At 37.5% G+C, this 24,056-nt stretch overlaps 2 protein-coding genes across 2 annotated transcripts; one reads left to right on the top strand and one right to left on the bottom strand.

Moving 5' to 3' along the window:
* Positions 1–5,608: 5,608 nt before the first annotated feature.
* Positions 5,609–10,910, top strand: HY2 (phytochromobilin:ferredoxin oxidoreductase, chloroplast / phytochromobilin synthase (HY2)). The gene is made up of 8 exons (XM_068455406.2): positions 5,609–6,033; positions 7,867–7,983; positions 8,665–8,759; positions 9,252–9,345; positions 9,457–9,588; positions 9,739–9,843; positions 10,337–10,387; positions 10,469–10,910. Exons 1-8 carry the CDS (start codon positions 5,812–5,814, stop codon positions 10,652–10,654), a joined length of 1,002 nt encoding a protein of 333 aa, XP_068311507.2. The 5' UTR covers positions 5,609–5,811; the 3' UTR covers positions 10,655–10,910.
* A 284-nt stretch (positions 10,911–11,194) lies between these two features.
* LOC137716020 (NAD(P)-binding Rossmann-fold superfamily protein) lies at positions 11,195–16,123 on the bottom strand. The gene is made up of 9 exons (XM_068455405.2): positions 15,725–16,123; positions 15,063–15,175; positions 14,678–14,731; positions 14,484–14,568; positions 14,129–14,234; positions 13,296–13,382; positions 13,040–13,137; positions 12,329–12,438; positions 11,195–11,406 (listed from the first exon to the last, which is right to left on the bottom strand). The coding sequence occupies exons 1-9, from the start codon at positions 16,029–16,031 to the stop codon at positions 11,341–11,343; spliced, it is 1,026 nt and encodes a 341-aa protein (XP_068311506.1). The 5' UTR covers positions 16,032–16,123; the 3' UTR covers positions 11,195–11,340.
* Between the last annotated feature and the right edge of the window lie 7,933 nt (positions 16,124–24,056).

The following is a 24,056-nucleotide window of genomic DNA, read 5'->3' as shown; positions in this document are numbered from 1 at the left end:
AACCAAAAGACTCAAACAGCACCCAAAACACTCAAAACTGCCTTAAAAACACTTTCTGGGCAGTTTTGAGCACTTTGGTGAATTTGGACGAATTTATGTAACAAAATGAATCAAAACACTTATAAACACAAACTAAGACACTTTCTAACTAAATTAGACAATAAAGTAAAGGGGGATTGAGTTTTGGACGAAATTAAATAAAATGCACAGATTCAAATTAAAACAGATAGTAAAGATGAATTTGATGGAATTGAATGGATGGGAAGCTAGCTAAGGGGTTCATCTCCACACATGTTATACTTGCATATAAAACGATTTCCAATTGCCTTTCAATAAACCATAATTCTCAACACCCCAAGTTAACCGTGATGCACTAATTAACCTTCAAATCTTCCTTATGTCAATGAATTGGATGATGCATGCGACAATTCAAATCATTCTCCAACGGTCCTCAACATGAATGCATAGAAGAGGTACAGTGAGAGATCATTATGCTCTATGAAAATTATAAATGTTGACGAGGCAATTGTAACTATGAATGCATGAAACTTTTGCCAAGAATTCATTTAACGCGATTGTTTATAAGCAACCTCCACTACTTGTGAATATAAGTTCATAACTATTAGGTGAAACTCACTTATATTCTAGCGTCATATTCATGCATGAAAATTAAGCGTGCACTCTCAATAAACATACATAAATAAGTTATCAATCAAATAGTTAAACAAATTGAATTCACAACTTATGAAACACAATTAGAAGTAATCAAATTATATTGCAAGCATAAACATATATTTCGAATCACCCCCTAGCTAAAGGGGGTTTAGTTCCTCATACGTACAATACAAAGAGAATTGAAATTAAACATTGAAATCAAAGAAACACCTAAACATTCCAACAACTCAAACTTGAATTGTATGAACGTTTAGGCACTCTTCTCTTCCTCTTTATTGTGACACAAGGTCTAAGGATAGTTTGATGGTGTGAATGGTTTGGGGAGTGGTGGAAATGGAAGGATGGTGTTTGGATTGTAAGGGAGAGGCACGGCAAGGGTGGTTTGATGGTCTACATTCTGAATATGGAAGAATGTATATGAATTGAGGTGTGTATGGATGATTTTCTGAATATGGAAGAGTGTATTGTGTTGTGAATGGAATGCCTTCATTGTGGTTGCAATGGATGCTTATTTATAGGTGAAATGGGGGGAACATGACAGCTAGGAGGGAATGTGGCTGCATGTTTGAATGATTAAAGGATGCATGTGGGTTGGAAATGCATGTGCAATGAATATGTGGGTGCATGTGCAAGGGGACAATCTGGAAATGAAAAGGGAAATGCATGTGGCTGATTTATGCATGTGATTAAAGAGTGAATGCATGTGTTGAAATGGTAAAGGATGGGAGTGCATGAAAGCCACGGCAAGGGATGTATTTTATGAATGCAATGATGAAATGGATGGGTGAAATTGTAAGGGGCATGCATGTGGCTGCAATTGGTTGGGAAAACATGTGAGGGAATGATTAAGGTGAATGAATAATGAAATGGGAAAGCATGTGCAAAAGGGGAATGCATGTGTTGGCTGAATTGAAGAATGCGAGGGAATGATGAAAGGGGAAACATGACAGCTAGGTTGGTTGGTGGCTGCCATGGAGGTGTGGAATGCATGTGCTGAAATAATTAGAGAGTGAGGGGATGCACGGCATAGTGGTGAGGGCATGTGATGATTTATGAAGATGCATGTGCAATGAAGTGGAATGGATGTGGCTGCAAGGTTTTGTGTTAGGTAATGGGTGCATGTTAATTGATAAGTGATAAGTGATGATGATAAGTGATAAGTGATAAGTGATGATGATAAGTGATAAGTGATTATGATAAGTGATATGATAAGTGATGTGATAAGTGATATGATAAGTGATGATGATAAGTGATAAGTGATAAGTGATAAGTGATATGATATGTGGTTATGATATGATATGTGGTTATGATAAGTGATAAGTGGTGATGATAAGTAATGATATGTGGGAGTGTGGCAGAAATGAAGGATTGGAATGTTGGAATGTTATGCACGGCTAAGGATAAAGGAAAGGTTTAAATGTCCTAAAACTAAAGGGAGCAAGGTTCCAACACTTTGGTCTTCAATTAGGTCTTCAATTTCGTCCAACACTTTGGCTCCAAGCATAAGTTATCCATCCTTAGCCCAAAAGTGCTCCAAAAGTCTCCAAAATGCATCTTTTTGCTCCTTTAGCCCTTTGGACCTACAAACACACGAAAATAGCTTAAAGTACTAAAATAACTAAAGAAACATAACGTAAATGCATGAGAACAAGCCATTTAAGTCGCATGAATATGCTCCTATCATAGAGCATGTGTAGCCGATGGGCTTTCCACATGGGACAATCTACTCTGATACCATGAAGAGAGTTGGGGTTCCACCATAAAACCAATTGGCAATATGGTGAGCAGGCCAACTTACTTATAACCCTTGTAAGGTTTCTACTTTCACCGATATGAGACTCTTTAAAATTCACATTTGGCAATTATACATTTGTGAAGGTAAAATAGTCTCACATCGGTGAAAGGAAAAATCTTGCAAAACCTTACAAGAGGTTTGGTTGCTCCCTATACTGTCAATTGATTTTATGGTGGAACCTTAACTTTCTTCATAGTATCAAAGTAAGTTGACCCACGTGTGAAGCCAAACAGTGACATGTGCTCCACATCATCCAATTGTGTTGTCCACGTGTTAGCCTTGAAAATTTGCCACACATGAGGAGGCGTGTGAGAATGTGAGGACAAAGTCTCCTATCGGTGAGGGACCAAACCATACAAGGGCTTATAAGAGGTGGGCTATTCCCCATATTACCAATTGATTTTATGGTGGAGCCCTAACTTTCTTCACAAATAACTTTGCCAATAAAATGAATATATGTATAATTATTGATCAATTAAGCATGTAGCCCAATATCCTAATGGATAGGTTGTTAAGTTTCCACCAATGCGTTCAAGGTTCGAAATCCACATTTTTTAAATTATTGTAATAGTTTTGAACTCTCTTCCCTTAATAATAATATTAATGATAATATCAAGATTTGACTTTGTTCCTTTGTTGGTTCACATACTAGAATTGGATCCCATCCGGATCCACTTTGTGGGGATCCTAGGGATCCCTACATCTTAACCATTTATCATGTATCGTGAGGTCAGAAATCATTTAACTTTTTTTATTATTTAAAATTAAAAACAAATAGTATCTGACGAAAACTGGGTGCAATATGTACGATGAATGGCTAGGATATAGGGATCCCTAGGATCCCCACAAAGTGGATCCAAAGATGATCCTCTTCCCACATACTTGTCACGTCTATAGATCGCCCAAAGGGTAGTTATTAGATTGGTTAAGTTGGCATTGTCTTTTGCTTTCGAGTTTGTTATGTTTTGAGGACCCTTCTAATATAATCCAAGATGCCAACTTTCAGGTTTGTACATTTTTAACGCTCTTATTAAACCGCTACCGTTCCACTTAGTATTATGGTATAGTGATATTTTTCTTTACTTGTAAGTGAGAAGTCTTAGATTCTATTCTCACCAAAGGCAAATTTGAACCACATTATTGTTAGTCCATTGAGGCTAAGCCCACCCCCACTCCCCTTTTAATATAGATAATATCGTATGTTAAAAATAAAAAATAAAAAATAAAAATAAAAAAACACTATTGTTGCACCTAACAAAATAATTGATAATTTACTTTACACATTTCATAAATCACTCTCCATAAAATTATACATCGTGTATGATTAACAAAATTCTCATAATCAAATATATTGTTTGGCTTCCAACTTATTTATATAACAACGTGTCAACATTTTACTGTATAAAAGTCATAATCAGAACTGTTCGTTTTTCATCATAATCTAAAGATCTTATTAAAAAGAACACATTTACTTCGAACCACTTAATTATCTATATGAATCAAGCACACCAACTGTTTAGTGTGAAATTGTTATTTGTTACTATAACTATTAATTTATTTGATAGATAAAATCCTAAATTATTTATAAAATCAAGGCCAAATTTTTTTTCTTGGTCCCTGTGGTGATACGACACTTTCAATGTGACCCTTGTGCTGAAAAAGTTATTAATTAAACCCCCGTGGTGAGTCCTGTTAGCAATTGAGGTCCAAATCCAAACTTTCGTTAGTGTTCCGTTAAATAAACTCATGTGACTATCACGTGGATGAGTTAAATTCATCATTTCAATCCAAATTACATCCTATTCCATGGACATCTAGCATGACTTAGGTATACCGTATACGTGTGTTCTTTCTGAGCGAGTTATGACATACACTTGTTTCTCTTGTGAGTTGACATCTGATTCCAGTATACAAAGCAAATTGAAACAAAGGGGATATAATTTACATTAACCATTCAGGAAAGAAAAAATAACTTCATCATTTCTCATACCATAATGTATTTTGCACACTAATGACAAAAGCATATATCCAACCCAAAAATAAATAAATAAATAAATAATAACAAAGAAAAAAAGTATTTCTTCCACAATATATTGTGGTTCATCATAACAAAAAGTCATTAATTTTTTTTTTCCACAAAATAAACAAATAATCTAGTTTTTTTACAAAACAAAATCAATTCCCTTCGCTTCATCATTTTTTTTGTGTGTAAGGTATTGTGCTTTTTCATATGTTGACTTTGCATGTTGTGCATTGGGGCCATTCCAAAAGGTCTCCAAGGATTTTTAGCATTTGATGATATTGCAGATGTCATTTCATGAGGTCTCCAAGGTGCATTGAAAGGTTGTGTATTGCAAGACTACGACCTGCATCAAACCACACTACCAATTAAAGACACAATTGAAAGGCATATATGTAGATTGGTACAAATTGATATAAGAATTAAAATTCAAATAAGACTAAGTCTATAACTCAAGATCAATAATGTGTTGGCATTGAAAAAGAAAACAATAGTTTATTAAAAGTATCAAGATTTCCAAATGAAATCATACCTAAGGAATTAGGCGCGATTTTACATTCACCTCTTCTCCTAACCATTGACATGGTTTAATAGGTTTAGTTTCACTGCGTTTAAGTGTTTTTTTTTTTTTTTTGGTAAAATCTAATTTCAGTTAAACTCTAAGTCATACTAGATGTCCATCACATACAATGTAATTTGGATTGAAATGACGAATTTGACCCCTCTATGTGGTAGTCACATGAGTTTAGTTAACGGAAGACTAACGGAAGTTTGGATTGGACCTTAATTGCTAACAAGACTCACTACGAGGGTTTAATTAACAAATTTTTCACCACAAGGGTCATATTGAAAGTGTTGTATCGAAAAAAAATTTGGCCTAAATTAAATGAATATAAAAAATAATATTTATATATATATAAATTTTTTTTTGAAAGAAAATAATATTTATATTTAAATAACGATAAAAAGAATGATGATTTTGATTTTAACGTTGGTACAGTAAAATATTTCGAGAAAATTTCTAAGACAAGCACTGTCCTACTGTCCGAATGAAGCATACGAGGTGGGGTCCATGTAGATTTCTGCTCACTACCACTTCTGTATTACCGGATAGAGTTGAACCCAACACACTGACTGAGGAGCAGTCTTACCATCTTTAGCAACACCAGAAAATATAAAAAAAATAATAAATAAATAAAGGAAAAATCCTAAACCCCATCAGAGAGGGGTTTATTGAATTTTTATGGTTGCTGTTGGTGGTTGATTGCCTCAGTGCAAGTTTCTCTCTCTCTCTCTCTCTCTCTCTCTCTCTCTCTCTTCAATGGAGTGTTCTTCTTCTCTAAGGTTTTGCATACCCAAAAAACCTTTGCCATCAATCAGCACTGTATTGTTCTCTAGTATTTGCAGCAGCAGCAGCAGCAGGAGGAGGAAGCAGCAGAGACTCATTTCCCAACAACTCTCTGCAGCTTCTTACAAGAAATTCATTCACTTTGCTTTGGAGGAAACCAAACTCCACACCCATCTGGAACCTTCTCCCTTGCAGGTATATATGTATTTATACATTTATAAACACACACACACACACACACACACCTGTATGCATTCTGTTGCCTTTCAGCATACATCTTAGATCTGGTGTGATTTGAAGTTTTGGGCCTTTGGCATTGCAATTCTTGGATGAAGAAATATTTTCTATTATCTTTCAAAGTTATTGAATGCTGGTTTGCTGCACACCTGTTTCTTGAAAATAAAATGGTGGAGTGCCATTTTTGGAGCTTTATAAATGGCTTTTTTCTTTTGGGTGGATTAGTTTGGGAATTAGTTGCTGTATTAATTTTTTTAATTGTGCAATTTTAAATGTGTGTTAGCATAAATGGTTTTGTGCATTTGTGGTTAAATAATCACATTACTACATGGATGTTCCTATTGAATGAGAACTTCATCAGTTAGAAAGAAGCAGGGAATAGGAAAATTATGGTATGAAGATCAGTAAATGCACATATGAGGAATCTAACATATGAAAAGCGCTTCGGACTTTTGCTCAACGTATGTCGCAACTGAGCATATTTGAGCGGCTTTGGCCTCCATATGTTTCTCGATTCGGCCTCCCTTAATTGGCCCCTAGGGAACTTACAGTAAGTTAGGTGGAGCTTTGTTCCCAATCGTGTGAAGTGCCAAGTCTTTCTTTATAACCATCATCATAGATTATACATCACCAGTATAAGTGCTCGATTTAACTGGAATTTTTTTTTACATGGGAGAAAAGGATTACTTGGTGTTGGAATATAAAGTGTCTATTGACTTTCAATTTGTGTGTGGTTAGGAACATGTTCTCCATACTTCATTTGAGTGTCAAATCACCTTTGTGATGATTCTCCCCCGAGGTGTCAGGGCCAGTAGGGACGTGGGATCCCAATCACCAAGCCAGTGCTATCCCGAGCACTAGGGTTGGGCTAGTACTTAGGACTGGAAACTGAGCATTGTGAGTGCTCAACTCAAGATAGAGATCTGATTTGTCTTCGACCAAGGTGCTCAGGCATTGTCCAGAGTGCTTGGGTAGGTGGTCAGGTCATCAAGTCCTATATTCGCACCATGTGGCTCATTCAAAATGTGTGGTTTGATACATTTTTTTTTCTCAAAACATTTCCAAAAATCACCAAGCCGTTGCTTGGATCCCTATCTTTATTTCTACCCACGGAGATACCGGATAGAAATCTATCTGTGAATTGATCGACTGGTTTTGTAGTTTCTTTGAAAACAATCTTTTTCACATTACAAAAAAAGAATTGTTCTGCTTTGGCATGCGGTCCCATTGGCATGCATCCAGTAGGAATTGAACCTATGAATTCGCTGATTATGAGTTGGGCGCTATAACCATTCAGCCATGGATGCTTAGCGGGGATCCTTGTACATGGTGAATAACTAAATTCCAATTGAAATGAAATCTTTAGGATAAACCAATGCAATTTAGGAGGACTCAATGAAAGGACATCAATTCGGTATGGTTTCAGTAGAGTTAGCTGAAAGCACTGTTGTATTCGACTGCCCAAATTCTGTCAAAAAATGAAATTGAATCCTCAGAATGTGAGATGTTAACTGATTGATTGCAATTTTAGCAAGGATCGTATCATGTTTGCCAGCAGTATATCCTTCATATTCAATTCCGTTTAATAAGTATTAAATTCATATAGTCTCTAACTAAAGTGCTTTGCTAGAAGATAATGAACTTTTGCAACTTCCACATTGGCCATTTCTTGAACAATTTTTTTTTTTTCATTTGTGAGAACTCTTTTGCTGCTTTGATAGTATCAAATTATCAATACGTCACAATATAACCACCTCTCATAATATTTAACATTCCTTTGTACGTCTTCAGGAAAGATATAATTCCAGGATTTCAATGGATGGTAAAGCAGATATTCAAATGTTATCATTCGAAGCTACTAAAATCAGACATCTACGAAGCTTATGCATTGAGAGCCAAACAATGCAGGTATCATGCTTTAACATGTCTTTTTATTTACTCTATGATGCTCACAAGGCTCCATTTTATTCAATATGTTAGTTTCAGTTTGATTTATCATTGCTATAATCCTGGTGCAATAAGTCAGCTAATGAATTTTCTGCAGTTTGCTATATTTCAAAATAGTATTTCACCAGCATATTCAAATAGAGGTAGTTCATTTGAGGTAGCGTGTGAAATTGATGGACGAAATTTGTTACAGACCAGTTGGAAAATCAACTGTAGGGTGATTTATGTTTTTCGGAATTGTCTACATAAATAGAGATGGTTACATGTCCTGTGCGAAATGTGCTGTAGCCCCACGAATATTAATTTTCTTGACAAAAGGCTTGATCGGTTTTATATCTACAGTAATTTGCTTCCCAACTAGCTTCATGGTTAAGTTTATTTTGTCATGTTAGATCTTTTCCCACTCTTGACGCTATGAAGGGACAATAATAATATAATATCACACAATTTGAATTAGCAATTAGCATTTAGAAGGTGAACCATAAATAGAGCTGAAGCCATATACTGCTGTTGTAGCGGAATTTAATCAGCATAACTTTTCCTTGAAGTAGTGCATGTATTGTATATTCTGTTATGATCTATAGAACTACTCACATTTTCCTTTGCAATGCCAATAACTGTTGTATCATAAACTGTATGCAGATTTTGGATTTTGCTGTCTTCCCGGAACCCGAATTTGATATGCCCATATTTTGTGCCAACTTCTTCACCAGTGCAAATATAAACATAGTTGTGCTGTAAGCTCTTATTTATCAATGTATTGTTGTTCCTTTGTGAATTATTACTCCGAATCTTAAGCATAAACACAAATACATTTATTTTTTCTTTTATGAAAAGCTAGGGGTGAGTTACAAGAACAAAATTACAAATATATTGGCGTCCTACTTTTTCTTGTATGATTCGTTTGCTTTTCCAGTTTCCATCCTTTTAGAATTTTATACACAATCTCTTATTGCATTGGATTTGAGTTACCTCTTCATAATCTGACCAGGCCATATTTAGCACAGTTATTTATAGAAGTCCAACTTTCTGGCTTGATATGTCGTTAAATTATTTGTCTTTTTTAGTTCATGTTGGATGTGGTGATCTAACAACTCCACCATTTACCTCACTTTTGTATCCTCTCAAATTATTAGTTTTAGTGCAACAGAACTGTAATTTTTTTGCTGTTGTGGGTTTGGCATCGTTCATATATATTGAAGAGCTTACCTGTGATTAATCATTTATAGGGACCTCAATCCGTTGCACGATGTAATCAGTCAAAGGCATTACAGAGACAAATACTATAAAAGCCTAATACCTCTTGGTGTTAAATATTCTGAGGTATGTGGAATGATTCGAACTGGCGCACCTAATGTAGGATGTCGATTCAATAGTAATTTCCAATCCTTCTTAAGAGATATTGCATTGCAACTGAACTCAGATATCATGCAGCTTTTACCCTGGGGAGGAAAGCTTACGAGCGAGTCACTTAAATTCTTTTCACCAATTGTGATATGGACAAGATTTACGTCAAGCCCCAAAAATTATGATGTATTATATTCTGCATTCATGGATTATTACAAGGTATAGATTTGATGGACTTTATGGCCCCAAATTTGTGATATTTTCGTAATGCCGTCAAGTGGAATTGGATATCAAATGTTCATATTGTAGGACAATTAACCTGTAGGATTCCAAATTGCAATATACGACAACTTCCTCTTGCTCCTGCAGGCATGGCTTGTGCTGATGGACCAAGCAGTAGTGGAGACAAATGCCTCCCAAATTATATGTAACCGTGAAGCACAACATAGATATCTAACATGGAGAGCAGAGAAGGTGATTTATTATCTTTCCCAAGTTTTTTGTTACACACATTCTGCATCTGTTGTATGAATTCTTTGTGATTTATTATATGATTCTGGAATAGATTTTCTTGTGAAGTCATCGTGCATCCCTTCGGTTTACTCTCAACGCTTAAAAAATCAGTGTTTTAGGTATGAAACACAAAGATAATGAAGAAAAGAAACAAAGGTATTTCCCCAGTGTGGTAGATTTATCGCTGGAAATGTTGGAAGATTATGAAATGAACATTTCGGCCAATGTGATCACTTTCATAATATTTATATTTGCATGCCATGAGGAAAATGGGCATTCGGAAAGGTTTAAGAACGATTTGTGATGCCAAAAATTGACAAAAGTTGAGCAGTGAAACCGAGCATTATACGGGTTGAATGATCTCCTAATCTGGTTGGCTAAAGTTAGAGTTTAACTTTAATCCCCAATTTTCTGTTTATGTGACTTATTTTGTTGAGGTAACATATGAAAGCAGGATCCAGGACACGCACTACTGAAAAAGTTGATTGGGGAGACACAAGCTAAGGTATTATTAGACATGAATGAATTTGATTTTCTTACATCAGTGCAGTGCAGTGCAGTTTCTTACGTAAAATCTAATCCGTAGGACTTGCTGGTGAACTTCCTCTTTAATGGAATTGATGAGCTAGGAAGCAAAACTTTCCTCGATTACTTTCCAGAGTACGGCTGTGAGGATGGGACTGTAAACCAGAGTCGCAGTATGATAGGGAAATCTTTTGAAAGTCGTCCCTGGGATACAAAAGGAGAATTTATTAGTAACAGAGACTTTTGAAAGTTAGATTGTAACATTATTATCTTCGTATCTGTTCCGTTCGTCTTCCCTCTGTGGATTCTTTCCCTTCTTTTTTGTTCTTTCGGAATCCAGATTTGTATATGGTAATATAACTTTTTCTAGATAGACGATGGTAAGATGGAGTTACTGTTATGCAGTTCAGTTGGGAACTGCTACTCAGTTGAGTTTTGTTTATGCCCCTAGATCATGTAATTTGCCACCTAATGAATAAAATTTTAACTCATCTCGAGTTGAATATCTTGTCGCATTGCCGTTTCACAAGTGACACAATGGCAAGGATGATATATTTTTGTGATGAGTTCGATACTTGGTTGTGGCTAGTTCCGTTGTGTGCTAGAGTGGTTTTGTTGTGGCAGATGCAAAGTAAAAGTTTACATAAATATTCTATAGTTTGTCCACTAAAGGAGAAGAATTGCAAGAAAATGGTACCTAGAAACTCACATACAAACCAAGATTCTCTAGTTTCAGTGTGGATGTTTAGAACATGAGATCACTTCTAGAGGATGCACGAGCAACTGATAAGCAAACGAAAGGGAACAAAATTTACAGATCTTAATCGAAGTATTACACAGTAGTTATTTACACTATACAGACATTTATATATGTTGTTTCCAAACAGTATCGTCGATATACATGAATGATCCAAATGAAATCCAAAAATATAGTCATTGAGCTCGGGCAGCTTTGAACAATTCCCGCCACTTTTGCTGATCACTTCCTGGGCCTTCTCCCTGCACAGTACAAGATTTTTCCGTTGGAAAGGAATTCCTCAAAGAATAACAACATGATAGGGTTAATTGGAATCCTTGATATTTCTATCACAGATGCAACAGATCTCTAATAACACACGGCTGCAATATCCAGCGTGTTCCAAATCGTGAAGGGTCAAAAGCAGTGTACACCGAGGGGAAAAACTAGAACGGAAACTGAGGGGGAAAAATAGAATGGAAACTGATTCCGGTCATCTCCCTCAATTCAAGTTCATTCCCAAAGACTTATTTTGTTGCCTCATTATGTTCTATTCCTTATTCTAACAGCTACTTATTCGGCTTCAGGTGTCACTTTTCCTGACATCCAAACTTGAAGGGACACTTTCAGGATGTATATCCTGGCGAGCTCATGGAAATAGGTGGCCTAGAAACTGCAACATCCCCATCCGGATGGAGAATTCACATTCCACTTGGGCTTCCATGTTCATATGGGTTGCTGATAAGCCAACATCAATTTCAACAAGCCAAAAAGAATGCAGCTGAGGAACCACGCACAACTAGCCAAACTGTGGAAGCTAATAAGAGTCTACGAAAGCTTTTTCTGGGTCTTATATAAGAGAGGTTCAAATTTCCCTAGAAACAATTAAGCAAGGACACCATTCACCTTTCAACATGCAATGTAGATTATCAAAACCTTAAATTTTCCTTTAGAAGCATCACAGAGCAATTTACAGGCTCCCACTATTAGTTAGGTTAAGTATTAACGCATGACCTTTCAATTCAGGCGCTTTTCCTCTGTAGTTGTGGTCAGTAAATCTTCAGATATACTTAAAGACTGACATGAAGTTTGAGTTCAAATGCCAAGGGATGTTTAAAATTGAGACCAGACATACATTACTATGTGGTGACCTCCTAACTTCTGCAATCATCTTTAGAAAATTACCTCGACCGAGTTGACTTCAAAAATTTGTCCTTCGGTACATTCTATGTCCAACGCCTGTATGCAAGCTTCAGCAACGACATGCCTGCTAACCTCTCCAACTAGCTTATCACCTGGTTCCCATAAAAAAATATGAACCGATTAAAGACATTCTAGCAAGGAACTCAATAAAAAAACCATGTACGCAGACGATCATTCTTTCCTGAACTTTAGGACTTGGTGAGGTATGACAGGAATATATTGGAGTCTTGCAGAAATTTAATTTTGAGATATTTAAATCACCATATTCAACTCAACACAATTAAGCCTTCCCACATGGTTGGCTCAATGTGTTGCTTGATGCAGGATAATTTACTAGCTACTGAGCAATGCTCCAGACTCAGACTAGGCATCTACTAAGGCAGCATCAGTTGTATTAGGTTGCTAAAAGCCAGGAACAAACAAATATAGACACAGCAGTTTCCCATATTGAACCCTTCCCCTTCCGCCTATGTCTCATCCTAAAGCAAAGTATTCCCTTGACATTCTGCCAAAGCAGCCTTCATTTACTTGACATTTCGTAACCTCTTATTTAATATGGTTTTGTGTTCTTCTGCTTTTTGCGGTGCTGCCAATTGATGCTAAATTTTTTATACAAGACCAGAGGACCCATAATTGAGCCTCATGTACTGAACCTCTAATTCATCTATGCAATGCTCGGTGCAATTGAAGTACCTTGACCTAATAGGACTGCACGCCGTTTGCCAGCTGTAGCTTTGAGCAATGTATTAAGATCATATGATGTGTAAGGTCCATCTGTCAATCTACCAGGTCTGAAACGCACCAAGAACGATATAAGCAACCACTGAAAGAATAATCAGCTGCATTTCTCTAACTTGAAGTCTGCCATATACAGCTGCTTTATGAAAGTTCTATTGTCTCTCAGAGAGTCAGAATTAAAAGACAAGTACATTAACGAGTTTACACAAACCTGATTATTGTAAATGGTAGGCCAGAATTACGAAGCATATCCTCCCCCATCTTTTTATATTTGAGAACGCCAAAAAGGTTCATAATGCTACAAAACAATGTAATTCAATTATTCTATGTGAGAAGAAGATAGAAAAGTGAAACTCACTTCATCTGTTCATCATGAACCAATTGTATGAACATGGTCAGTTCCAAATCGAGTTCATGTCACATCTTCAAAATTTTTAAAGCCATAACAAGAAGAGGTACAAGAATGCTACATTACTCCCGAAGAACTATATAGCCAATAAATCTCACATCTGCGCTATGAAGAAGAACCAATCCGAGATTCCGAAACTAGATAACCATTCGCAAAAATAAGCTGTTATTGGTACAAGTAAACAGTGCTTAAGAAGATTCTTGAATTGCAAGGAGTCTCATTTTGTAAAAGGAGAAAAAATATCATCCTTTAAATGCATCCTGTATGTGATGTAGGACAGGAACTTTGGCACTTTGATTGCTGTAAATTGTTCGAAGGGAATGAACAAGAATGTCAAGAAAACAAGGACACAAGCTACTACCGTCAGACCTACAGTTGGCTGCATCACACAATCTTTTAAACATAAGCTTGCTGGAAAGCTCTGTAAATTTATTTGTGCCTCAAATGAAAGGTTCACAAGCCTCATATGGTTTCTATGCCGCTGCTTATTAGATGCAATGCATGAGTTCCAGCCATACTATGAACTATTATCAATTCCCTGTTGGGATCTTATTATGAAACTATGAAATTTTGAACGCTACACAAATCTGATGCATTTAAATCCCTAAATGTAGTTCCAAGTGAATTAGTATTACCTCCATGGCAGTTCATTTGACTTGGTTACGCCTACTGATGATACAAGAACAATTCTCTTCAGCGATGAAGGCAGTGCAGATATAAGATTTCTCACACCCTCCCAATCTTCAACAAAAAGTTTAAAGTCAAAATCTCTGAAAGCATAGTTCTAGATGAATAAGAACATTCGGTTGTGAGCATACTACCCATGCAAGCATGTCCATGAAGTTGGCACAAAATTTATGAATCTATTCGGTATGCAAGGCTGTTCAGCAATCTATTAAATCCGAATAGAAGATAAATAATGCAACAAGTTGTATGATGGAGATTCTTGCTCACTCGTAAAGAAAAAGTTTCAAAATGGATAATTCTAACCAACTCTTTCTGGTGTATTATCGCCTTCCCACCGCTTTGAAGGAAAGGCAGTAGTTCCCGAGCAGCAAATCACATGGGTGACTCCCTAAAAGATAAGACATTGTAAAACTAATACTTCAGAATCCTTAATCATAGAGACACTTATATCCAATAAATGGAAGAAAGGTACAAGCAACTGAACTTAAAGCACCAACCTCAAAAATAGATGGATCCAGATCCTCTGGATTCCGAGTGTCCCCTTTGAATACCTAACAAGTTTCGAATATTTAGAACTTATACCCCTACTCCTCGTGGAAGGATGCAAATTTAAAGCAAGAAAATGCATGCATTCATCCTCAAAAAATAATTTGGAGGAAGAAATTATTAAGGGAATGGGGAAAGCATAGACAATTCATCCACATGTTAAATGTCACCTACTATAATTAATCCAAGTGTTTGGCTCGGTTAAGTCTCAACCTCGTGTCTTAGTATATAAATCACAAGGCTCCAGATAAATTACTTAACAGAAATATATGCAAAACATTTGAGTGATTGATTGATAGGAATCTCCAGATAAATTACTTACACAGAAATTGGTACCTGCAATGTTTCTTCATCGTGTTCACCAAATAATGTAGTGGCTTTCTCGGGGTCACGCAACAATAGTCGGGACTTGATATTCCGGTCGAGCAACGAAGCCACCACCAGCTGACCTGGAATGAGATTAAGGTTACAAAGTTGCCAAGAAAATCATAAAAGAGGTAAAAATCTTGGGAGTACTTATTTGATACAGATACACACCTACTTTACTAATCACTACAAAACCAATCGCATTTCCACAATCACAAGACTCAGTTTCTATAACGCACATAAACCAACATCAATTACAAATACCCAAAAATAGAATTCCATACAAAATAAAAGTACTAGTAATATCCACACACACATACATACATACACATATACACACATACATACATAAATACACACACAAACTGACAAACACATACATACATACATTTACACACATGCGCATATATACTACATACATAGTGTTAAAAGATGTCTATACTGTCTAACTCTAGATTAAAATATCGCTTAAATAATAATAGATAAATAATAAGAGGGTGTCACCCCTGCAACAGTTTAAATTAGATTAGAATATCACTCGAAAAGTATTAAAAAAAAAAAAAAAAAACAAAGATGGTATATGTAAGCATATGAAGAGCTAGTAAAGCAAAGCAGGACCACTTGGGGAATACCAACGCCGCCGGTGCCGCCAATGACGAGAACGAGCTTGGAAGAGGAAGAAGGGGAAGCTTCTGAATTTCCGGTGCGCTCTGAACTTGGGGACTGGGCGACTTCCTCTTGGACAGCACCAAGTGCCGGTGGCGATGATCGTCCTTTAGAGCGCGAAATGGTTGTTGAATTGAAGGAGGAATTTGCATGGAGATCCAGAGGTGGTGGAATAGAAAAAAGAGGTATTCTGTGAGGGTGGTTTGGGAGATTTCTAGCTGGGATTGGAAGATTAAGAATCGAAGTAGGTGAGAGTCTGGACGCCATGGCCATGTGAGCAAGAAAGCAGAGGAGGGAAACAGGAGATGGAAACAGCAGTTTATGACTTGTGGTCGTTGTATTTCTTATCAGATTTACCAAAATGTCCCCCAAATATCCATTCCATTTACTGGCAAACAAATTCTTATTTTATTTTTTGGTTTTTTTCAAAAGAAAACAAAATTGCCACTAGTACTACAGTTAAGTGATATTTTTCATTTATAAGTGAGAGATTTTAGATTTTATTCTCGTCAAAGGCGAAGTTGAACTACATTATTACGGCAAGCCGTTGGATTTATAATTTTTTTTAATTGTTTTAGCCGTTGGACTTAATTTTTTGTTTTTAGATTTTTTTTTTTTTTACCATTAGATTTGCTTATATTCGTTTTCAATCGTTGAATTTAATGTATTTATAAATTATTTAGAAAAAAATTGAATCTAGACCTTAGTTGAATCACGTGGGCCTTCCGATAAAGAAAATAGTCATTGGTCTTTCTGCAAGTGGCTGACAGTGTCAGCAACTGAGTCGCAACGCTAGGTCCCAGCCACTAACCTCGGCTCATTTTCTCGGGTAAATTTGGCCCAAAAAAAAGTTTTAACCCAAAACCCTTTTTTGGAAGAATTTTTGGGCGAGTTTAAAACTGAAGTTTTGAGTTTTAACCCAACCATTGGATTTGATCTTAGGATAACTAGGTGTCCAAAATAATAAATGAAATCTCACATTTGCCGAGCAAGAGCTTCCTTTGGAAGACAGGGTATCCAAAGCTGATTATCACCAAAAGTGTGACACAATCAAAACAAGAACATCAACAATGAAGTTAGCCTCATGAAGTACATGACGAAAATTGATGAAAAGAAATCGACAAGCTAGTTTTTGAATGTTGAAGATGCTGGTACGAAGCCTCCATAAGGATCCTAGGCCAACCGTTACTTGAGCAATAGTTTTTTTTTTTTTTTTTTTTTGTGGGTTAAGCACACAAATTTCTAAAGGATCCTCATTGTAATTTTTTTTTATCTTTTAATTAAAAAATAGCACACAAATTTGATATCACGCTCCGTGTTCTGTGTTTGACCCCTGTATTAAAGAGTGTCAGTTATGTGCTTAGTTTTATGAGTTCAAACAGCACTGTTACTCAAATATGGGTCAAAGTCAGGCTGAACTCGGATTCGATAATCATATTCCTTAGTAGGACGATGAAAAATTGTCCTTGATTAAAATGGGCATCAGCCTCTCTATCAGTGCGATCAAAATGGTCAAACTGCACGAACCTCATCACAGTTGGCATGGGAGGGAGGGGCTGACGATAGATTCAATCCGCAACTTATAGAAAAATGGGCTACTGTTAGAACTAATGGAATCATCATTTTGTATTTGTTTTGTTAAACTGGGCCAAAATCAAAGAAATTTGTCTTTGGATGGAGAAAGTGTCAAATATAGAAAACTTCTGGTGTGATAACACATGGAACGAAAAAAGTACGTGTGCGCAAACAGCTTTAAAGGGTTGCGTAGAAATATTTCACATTGGCTGTATCTGTGAGAAAAGAATAGTGTAAATATCTTAACTCCACGCCAATTAATACTTCGGCATTTTGTGATAAAACATCCCACATGGGATTGTGCAGTGATAATTACCAAGTTAGGGACAATATCGATGTTGTTGAAAAGTTAGGAACAATATCTGTGTTGTTGAAAGTGGACATTCAATCCGACTCTCTGATAATTCTAAGTGAGTAACAATATTGACGTTGAGAGTGGGCTTTCGGCCCAGCTCTCTGACAATTCTATAGGTTGCACCAATTATGTTAACAGGTTCATAAGGACCAATTTTTTGTTCTTTCTTTTATTCGATCATTTGCCTGTTATACCTGCCTTGCCATGTCGATACTCCACAAGACTGCTCAGCTTATAGGCAAGTTACAAAGTCAATTCATCTTTCTTCCTATAAATTATATGTAAAACTTACAGTAATACGCCTTTCTTACACACACAGACACACACACACATGCAAATCTGAAACTTGAGCTTGGAGGTGGAATTTTGATTGCGGTGCTAATTCCTAAAGAACACTCAGCTTCTGGAAGTTTAATTGAGTCTGCAATACAGAAAGCCCCTGAAGAAGCTAGGTAAAACGTCGTGTTCTTGTCAACAGTAATCTTCAGTGAAATGTTATATCTTTATATATGCTAATTGAAGTTGTCTTCTCAGGGATAAGAGCACAATAGGAAATGATGCAACTCCATTCTTACTCAAGAGAGTGAAGGAGCTGACTGGAGAAGCTTCACTGGCTTCGAGTATCCTTTATCTATTCTTCTTTGCACAACAATGATGGATTCATCTTCTAACTCCTTACGTATGGCGTTGACTCATTCAAGCCTAAGGTATATAGGAGGCTATATTAAGATGAAATTCTCATGAAATTTTATGTAATTTTTTTCATATGTTCGATTTATCTGTTGAGAATGAATCTCATATTGATGAGAGGAGGGACCTTGTATATGCTTATAAGAGGTTGGGCTACTCCTCATATTGCCAATTGGTTTTATAGTAGAATCCTAACTTTCTTTATGGTATTAGGGCAAGTTGTCTCCCGTGTGAAGTCAAACGGCCACATGTGATCCACGTCACCCCGTTGTATTGTCCATGTGTTATGTGAGGGGACGTGTTGAGAATGAATCCCACATTGATGAGAGGAGAGACCTTATATGTGATTATATAAGGTTGGACTACTTCTCATATTGCCAATTAATTTTATGATGACACTCCAGCTTTCTTCATTATCAAGTCAGTTAGGTAACCAACATTTAGACATTGGACTGGTGAAGAACAATGCACTTGTTGGTGCTAAAGTTGCCGTAGCACTTGCGCAGACTAGAGAACGTGAAAATAAGGGTTGGTAATGGTTTGTTGTTCTGCTATAATAATGAGAAAAAATCCATGTTTTTATTGGAGAAAATATGTTTTAAGGTATGTAAGCATTGACGAAGAAGGTCGTTTCGGCCTTGTTCCTCTTTTGATTCGCTAATGCTTGAGTAGGAACACGATTAGTGCCATCCAAAGAGCAGCACCGTAAGATATTTTTTTTGTACTTGAGATCAGTGTGTTCGGAGGAATGTTATCATTTCTGGAGTTTGTCCTATCATATTTTGGAATTTTATTCTATACTACGTGGTATTCAATGATACAGAAAATGGACATTGAAATTGAAAATAGATGTTTGAGTTAATATTTGAACATTGAGCTGCAAGAATAAAGAAGCCCAGAGATGCCAATTAAAAGAAGACTTGCCCGAAACCCAGCACTAGGCTCAAAGACAAATTGGCACCTCCCCATTAATGCATAGATCATGTGTCTATGATTTAAATGTCAAGTGATGGAGACTAACTCACAATCAGCCAAAAAACACTTTTTAATGGTAATCCAAGTAAAAAGATGATGAGTCACTACCCTCCAAATGCTTTCGGGAAAAAGCAAAGTCACATCAGTCGGGCTAATTTGCCTATAAAAGGAAGAAGAGGCCTCAGAGACAAGGATACTCAACCAATCAAACAAACAAACATACAAACATACAAACTATGTTCTCAAGCCAGATTTGCATCCAAAAGCTGTAATCAGCCCATATCCCAGTTCTTTTAAGCAATAGATTCCTTAGAAAAGCTATCTTTTGTCTAGTTTATTAGCTCTGCTACTCACCTGGTATTATCGATATCCTTTGTAGTTTATGTACAACTCATTTCTGGTCATTTAGTTCACAAGCAATCTACAATACCAGTCATTTACTTTCCTCTATCAGTTGCACTTCCAGCAACCCTGCCATTTACATGTTACATTTCTTTATATAAGTAAAGTCCTTATCTTTAAGGCAAAGAAAGAACCTTGATTTGAGCTACTCCCACTCAATGGCACAATCTCTTGGTTAGAAGTCGAACTCAGGTGCAATCTCAATCATTCAAATCCCATCTACTATGGCATCTAATAGTGGCACACTCGCAACCTGCCAGTTCCTTGTTAGAGTAAATTCCCGGCATGTCTGCGATGCCCATGGCAAATTTAGGGGGCGAACATAGTTTTGGCAAGCTCGGTGGGACATTCATAGTCTTGTATGCCAAGAAGAAGAAGGAAGGAGAAAACCTTCAGGTGGAACACAGAATACGGGCCACCCCAGTGTCTACCAAGGTCAAGCATGACAAATCATCCAGAGGATTTTCCTTCCCTGCAAGGGCCAAATATTCTCGGAAGCTCGACTTCATTTGAGAAGTCAGGGGGAAAGGTGACTAATGAAGATTTGCAAGCCACCATTGTACAAATGCTGAAAAGTATGGAGAAAATCACTCTGGAAACCAGAGCAAAAGTAAGCAGACTCTGTTCTTTAACAGGGAGTTTGCAAATAAGATTAGATCTGGAGTTCTCTACTCCAAAAAATGGTTATGCCATGGAAGTGATGAAATGAGCTAATCTTGAGAAAGAACCAGTTATTCCCCTGTTTCTTTTGCTTGAAGAAAAAAAGGATAAGGGAAAAAACAAGGAAGAATTTGGAACTAGTCTGCCAGTGTTGGAGGAAATCCTAGATGTGGAGTTGCCTGACCCCCTATTATTTTCACTAGATAGTAGGGGGCAGAGCAGGCAAGAAAGAATGAAGTATGGGATGCCTCAGTCAATTAGAGAGCCTAGTGGAAAAGGCGAACGTACCAAGGCAGACAAGCCTCTTCCTTACAGGCTTTCACCATTGGCCAGTAAAGGAGGAGATGCTAAATGGAGGAAGCCCGAACCAAGGAAGGAAATTTTCTTGGGCAATGATTACAGCCCGAAGTGGGAACCTCCACATACTTCATACAATAATACAACTAACCAATAGCTCAGAGACGAGTTAACCAAGTTGAGGAGGATGGTGGCCCAGAATGCCCAACCCAAGGCTCGCCCGCTGTTCAGAATCACTTACTAGAAGCCATACCCGAAGTATATTAATGAGCAGAACCCTTTTCCACTCTACTTCAAGATGCCCACGTTTCCCACTTTTAGTGGGGAAGATGGCAGTGTATCCTCTAAAGACTATATCTTCAAGTTCTTCAACCATTGCGTGGCATTTGAAGACAATCCTAATTATAAGTTAAGATTGTTTGGGAACTCATTGGTTGGCCTAGCATCTCAATGGTATTCTCTATTGCCTCCAAATTCTATTGCTAATTGGGGGCAAATGGAGATGGCTTTCCATGAGTAGTTTTATAGGATGGAGCTCGAGATGTCTATCAATGACCTAGTGGAGGTAAAACAATATGAACATGAGTCTACAGAGGACTTCATGATGAGGTTTAGAAGGACAAGAATGAGGTGCCAATTCCCTATCAATCATGTCTAACTTATGTCCATTACTCAGAAGGCCTAGAGGCTGCCTTTGAGGAAGAAGTTTTATGATGTACAGTTTTATGAGTTGCAAGAGTTGGTGATTGTTGCCACAAAGTATGAGAAGCTGTTGCTTGAAGAACAACAAGTGAAACACTCATCTAAAGCTCATTCTTTCTACAAAAGCAAAGCTGCAATTCACCAAGTGGAGTTTGAAAAGGCAAAGCCAGAAGAAAGTGATGGTCATAGAAGAGAATGGATGGACATGTGTGCAGCAGAGATGACTACCCCCTTTAAACCTTTAATAGTGAAAGGTTAGTCCAACCAGTCAAGGATCAGAAATTGGTGATGAATGATGATGGATTTGTCCTCATGAAGCCCCCTAAATACCAGAGTTATTCCTTTGATTTAATCAAGGCCTTGGAGATCTATGAATAATTGGTACAGGCAAGAGTGATTGTGCCCGACATAACCAAAAAGGTGCCATAACTAGAGGAACTAAGAGGGAAAAATTATTGCAAGTTACATTATACTTTCAATCACTCCATAACCAATTATGTCCAGTTTAGGGATTGGATATAAGACCTTATAGTGAAAGGAAAGTTGTTGCTGGAAAAACCACAAGCCAATATGATGATTGACACGGATCCCTTCCCAGAAGCCCCAATAAACATGATCAACTTGACATGGGCTGAGAAAGGGAAATGGAAGGCTACCTGTGAAGTCAAAGCAGAAAGGAGGCAAGTTGATAGGCCAACAGAATGAGCTATCAAGTTGCCCGAGAAGCCTAAAACAACTATAGTCAAATGAGTGGTATTATGCAGTAGTTGTCAGTGTGAATGTGAGTTGGAAGTACCAGCATCATGAGCTATCATTGATCAGGAGTTGATCAAAAGAAGAGAGAAAGAAGAACATGAAGCCCGCATAAGTATTTTACGGACAGCTGACAAAGAGACCTCCATGAATGTTTTCCAAAGGTTGGGAGAAGATTCTTAATCAAAGGGCTTATCAGAGGTATTTAGAAATTATGAAGCCTCTGAAGAGGTGGAGGATAGAGAAGCCAAAATACCAAGATGGGTGGATATGAGGCCACCTCAGCCAAGCTATATCGATGGACATGTCAGAAGAAGGGAAATGATAGTGAATCCAGTCACAAAGAAGAATCATGCCCGACTCGGGCGAAAATGGTATATGCTTGGAAATGATGGGATACCCGTCAAAGAAATGGGAGCCTCTATGATTAGGAGAATTCAGAGGCAGCACAAAACCCACATGAACTCATTAAAAATCCCCACTACCTCAGAAACCTCTGAGAATGTGAAGTTTGAGAAAGTACCTCATGGGGGAAGAAATCAACTTCAATGGAAGAGCAAGAAAGAGGTAGAAAAGGAAAATAGCAAGACTGAGGGGGAATGAGATCATGTGCCACAAAACCCTTATCCAGGAAAGTACAAAATCTTGAGGAGAGCTTAAGAAGATATGGTGATGATGCCAACCCCAAGATGGAGCCCATAACCTATATGTTTTGGAACTATCTCACCTGAGAAGGGGATACCCTCACCTTTGTTGATCGATACTCTTTGCGAAGTTCCAGGACCAATGCCAAACTTTGGCGTAACTCAAGAAGAAGCACTACCCGAGCTGATATTGCCCGAAGAAACACAAGCCTGGTTAGATGAATTCATGAGTCACATTGGGGGTAAGGAGAATGACTTACTTGAACCTAGCAACTTCCATGTAAACATGAAATATGTTTTATCTGCCATGTTTTGTCCCAAGCATGATCAACTTGCCAATAGAGGGTGATTACTTGGCAACAGAACCTATGATGGCACATGTTAGTGTTGAAGAGGTAGGAAAATAGGAGTCGGGCATAATAGGTTTGCCTGAGCTCATAAAGAAAGAGCCTAAAAGAGTATACTCAGATATAATGGTCTTCAGTCACCCAAGTTTGATCCTAGCCAACCATCTCAAGCCTATTTATGTAACTGCTCATCTGGAGGGAGTGCCCTTCAAGAGTTTCCAACTTCTCTGGAGCCATCACTAGAACTTATGGGATATTGCCCCTAGAGGTTGACTTAGGTTCCAACCAAATCATACTAGCCTTTTCGTGGTGGACAACACTTCCACTTATGGAGCTTTACTAGGCCGAGATTAGATTCTTCAGAGTCTCTATGTGCCTTCCTCCATATACCAACAAGTAGCAGTACCACGGGGAGGGAGCCATGGAACCAGGATTTTAGGAAATGGTGGAGGTCGAGTCACGGTCATTTCTCCCCACTACTAATGTGGCAGAAGCCGGCTTTTACAATCCTAGTGTTGGGATTCTTCAATGCTTAGGAGTTGATAAGAACAGCCGTTCGACTAAGGTGACGGCCCAAAAGCTTCTAGAGTAAGGATTATTCCTCACCAAGGAAGAATGGGATAAGCCCCATATTGTCCCAACTCCCCAACACCGGTAATGATAGAACAAAGAAGAAAGGACCAAGTAGTTGCAGTCAGGTCCTTAATCAAAAGACTGTTGATGTATGAAAGAGAGAAGAAGCAGGAAAGGGAGAGCTTGGCTGATGAACAAGGGGAATAAGCTTCAAGCAGCCAGAACCGAGGTGAAGAAAAGTTTTTTGGAAGAGAGTTGGAAGCAGCCATACAAATGGCCGAATGTATATATGACCTGGATAGGCCAGAAGACTTGCCCAATAATC

The sequence above is a fragment of the Pyrus communis genome, chromosome 3 (assembly GCF_041283825.1).
Source record: "Pyrus communis isolate YQ-2024b chromosome 3, ASM4128382v1, whole genome shotgun sequence".
NCBI classification, from domain to species: Eukaryota; Viridiplantae; Streptophyta; class Magnoliopsida; order Rosales; family Rosaceae; genus Pyrus; species Pyrus communis.
Note: the sequence above shows the minus strand (reverse complement) of the source record. Positions and strands in the feature narration are given on the sequence as shown.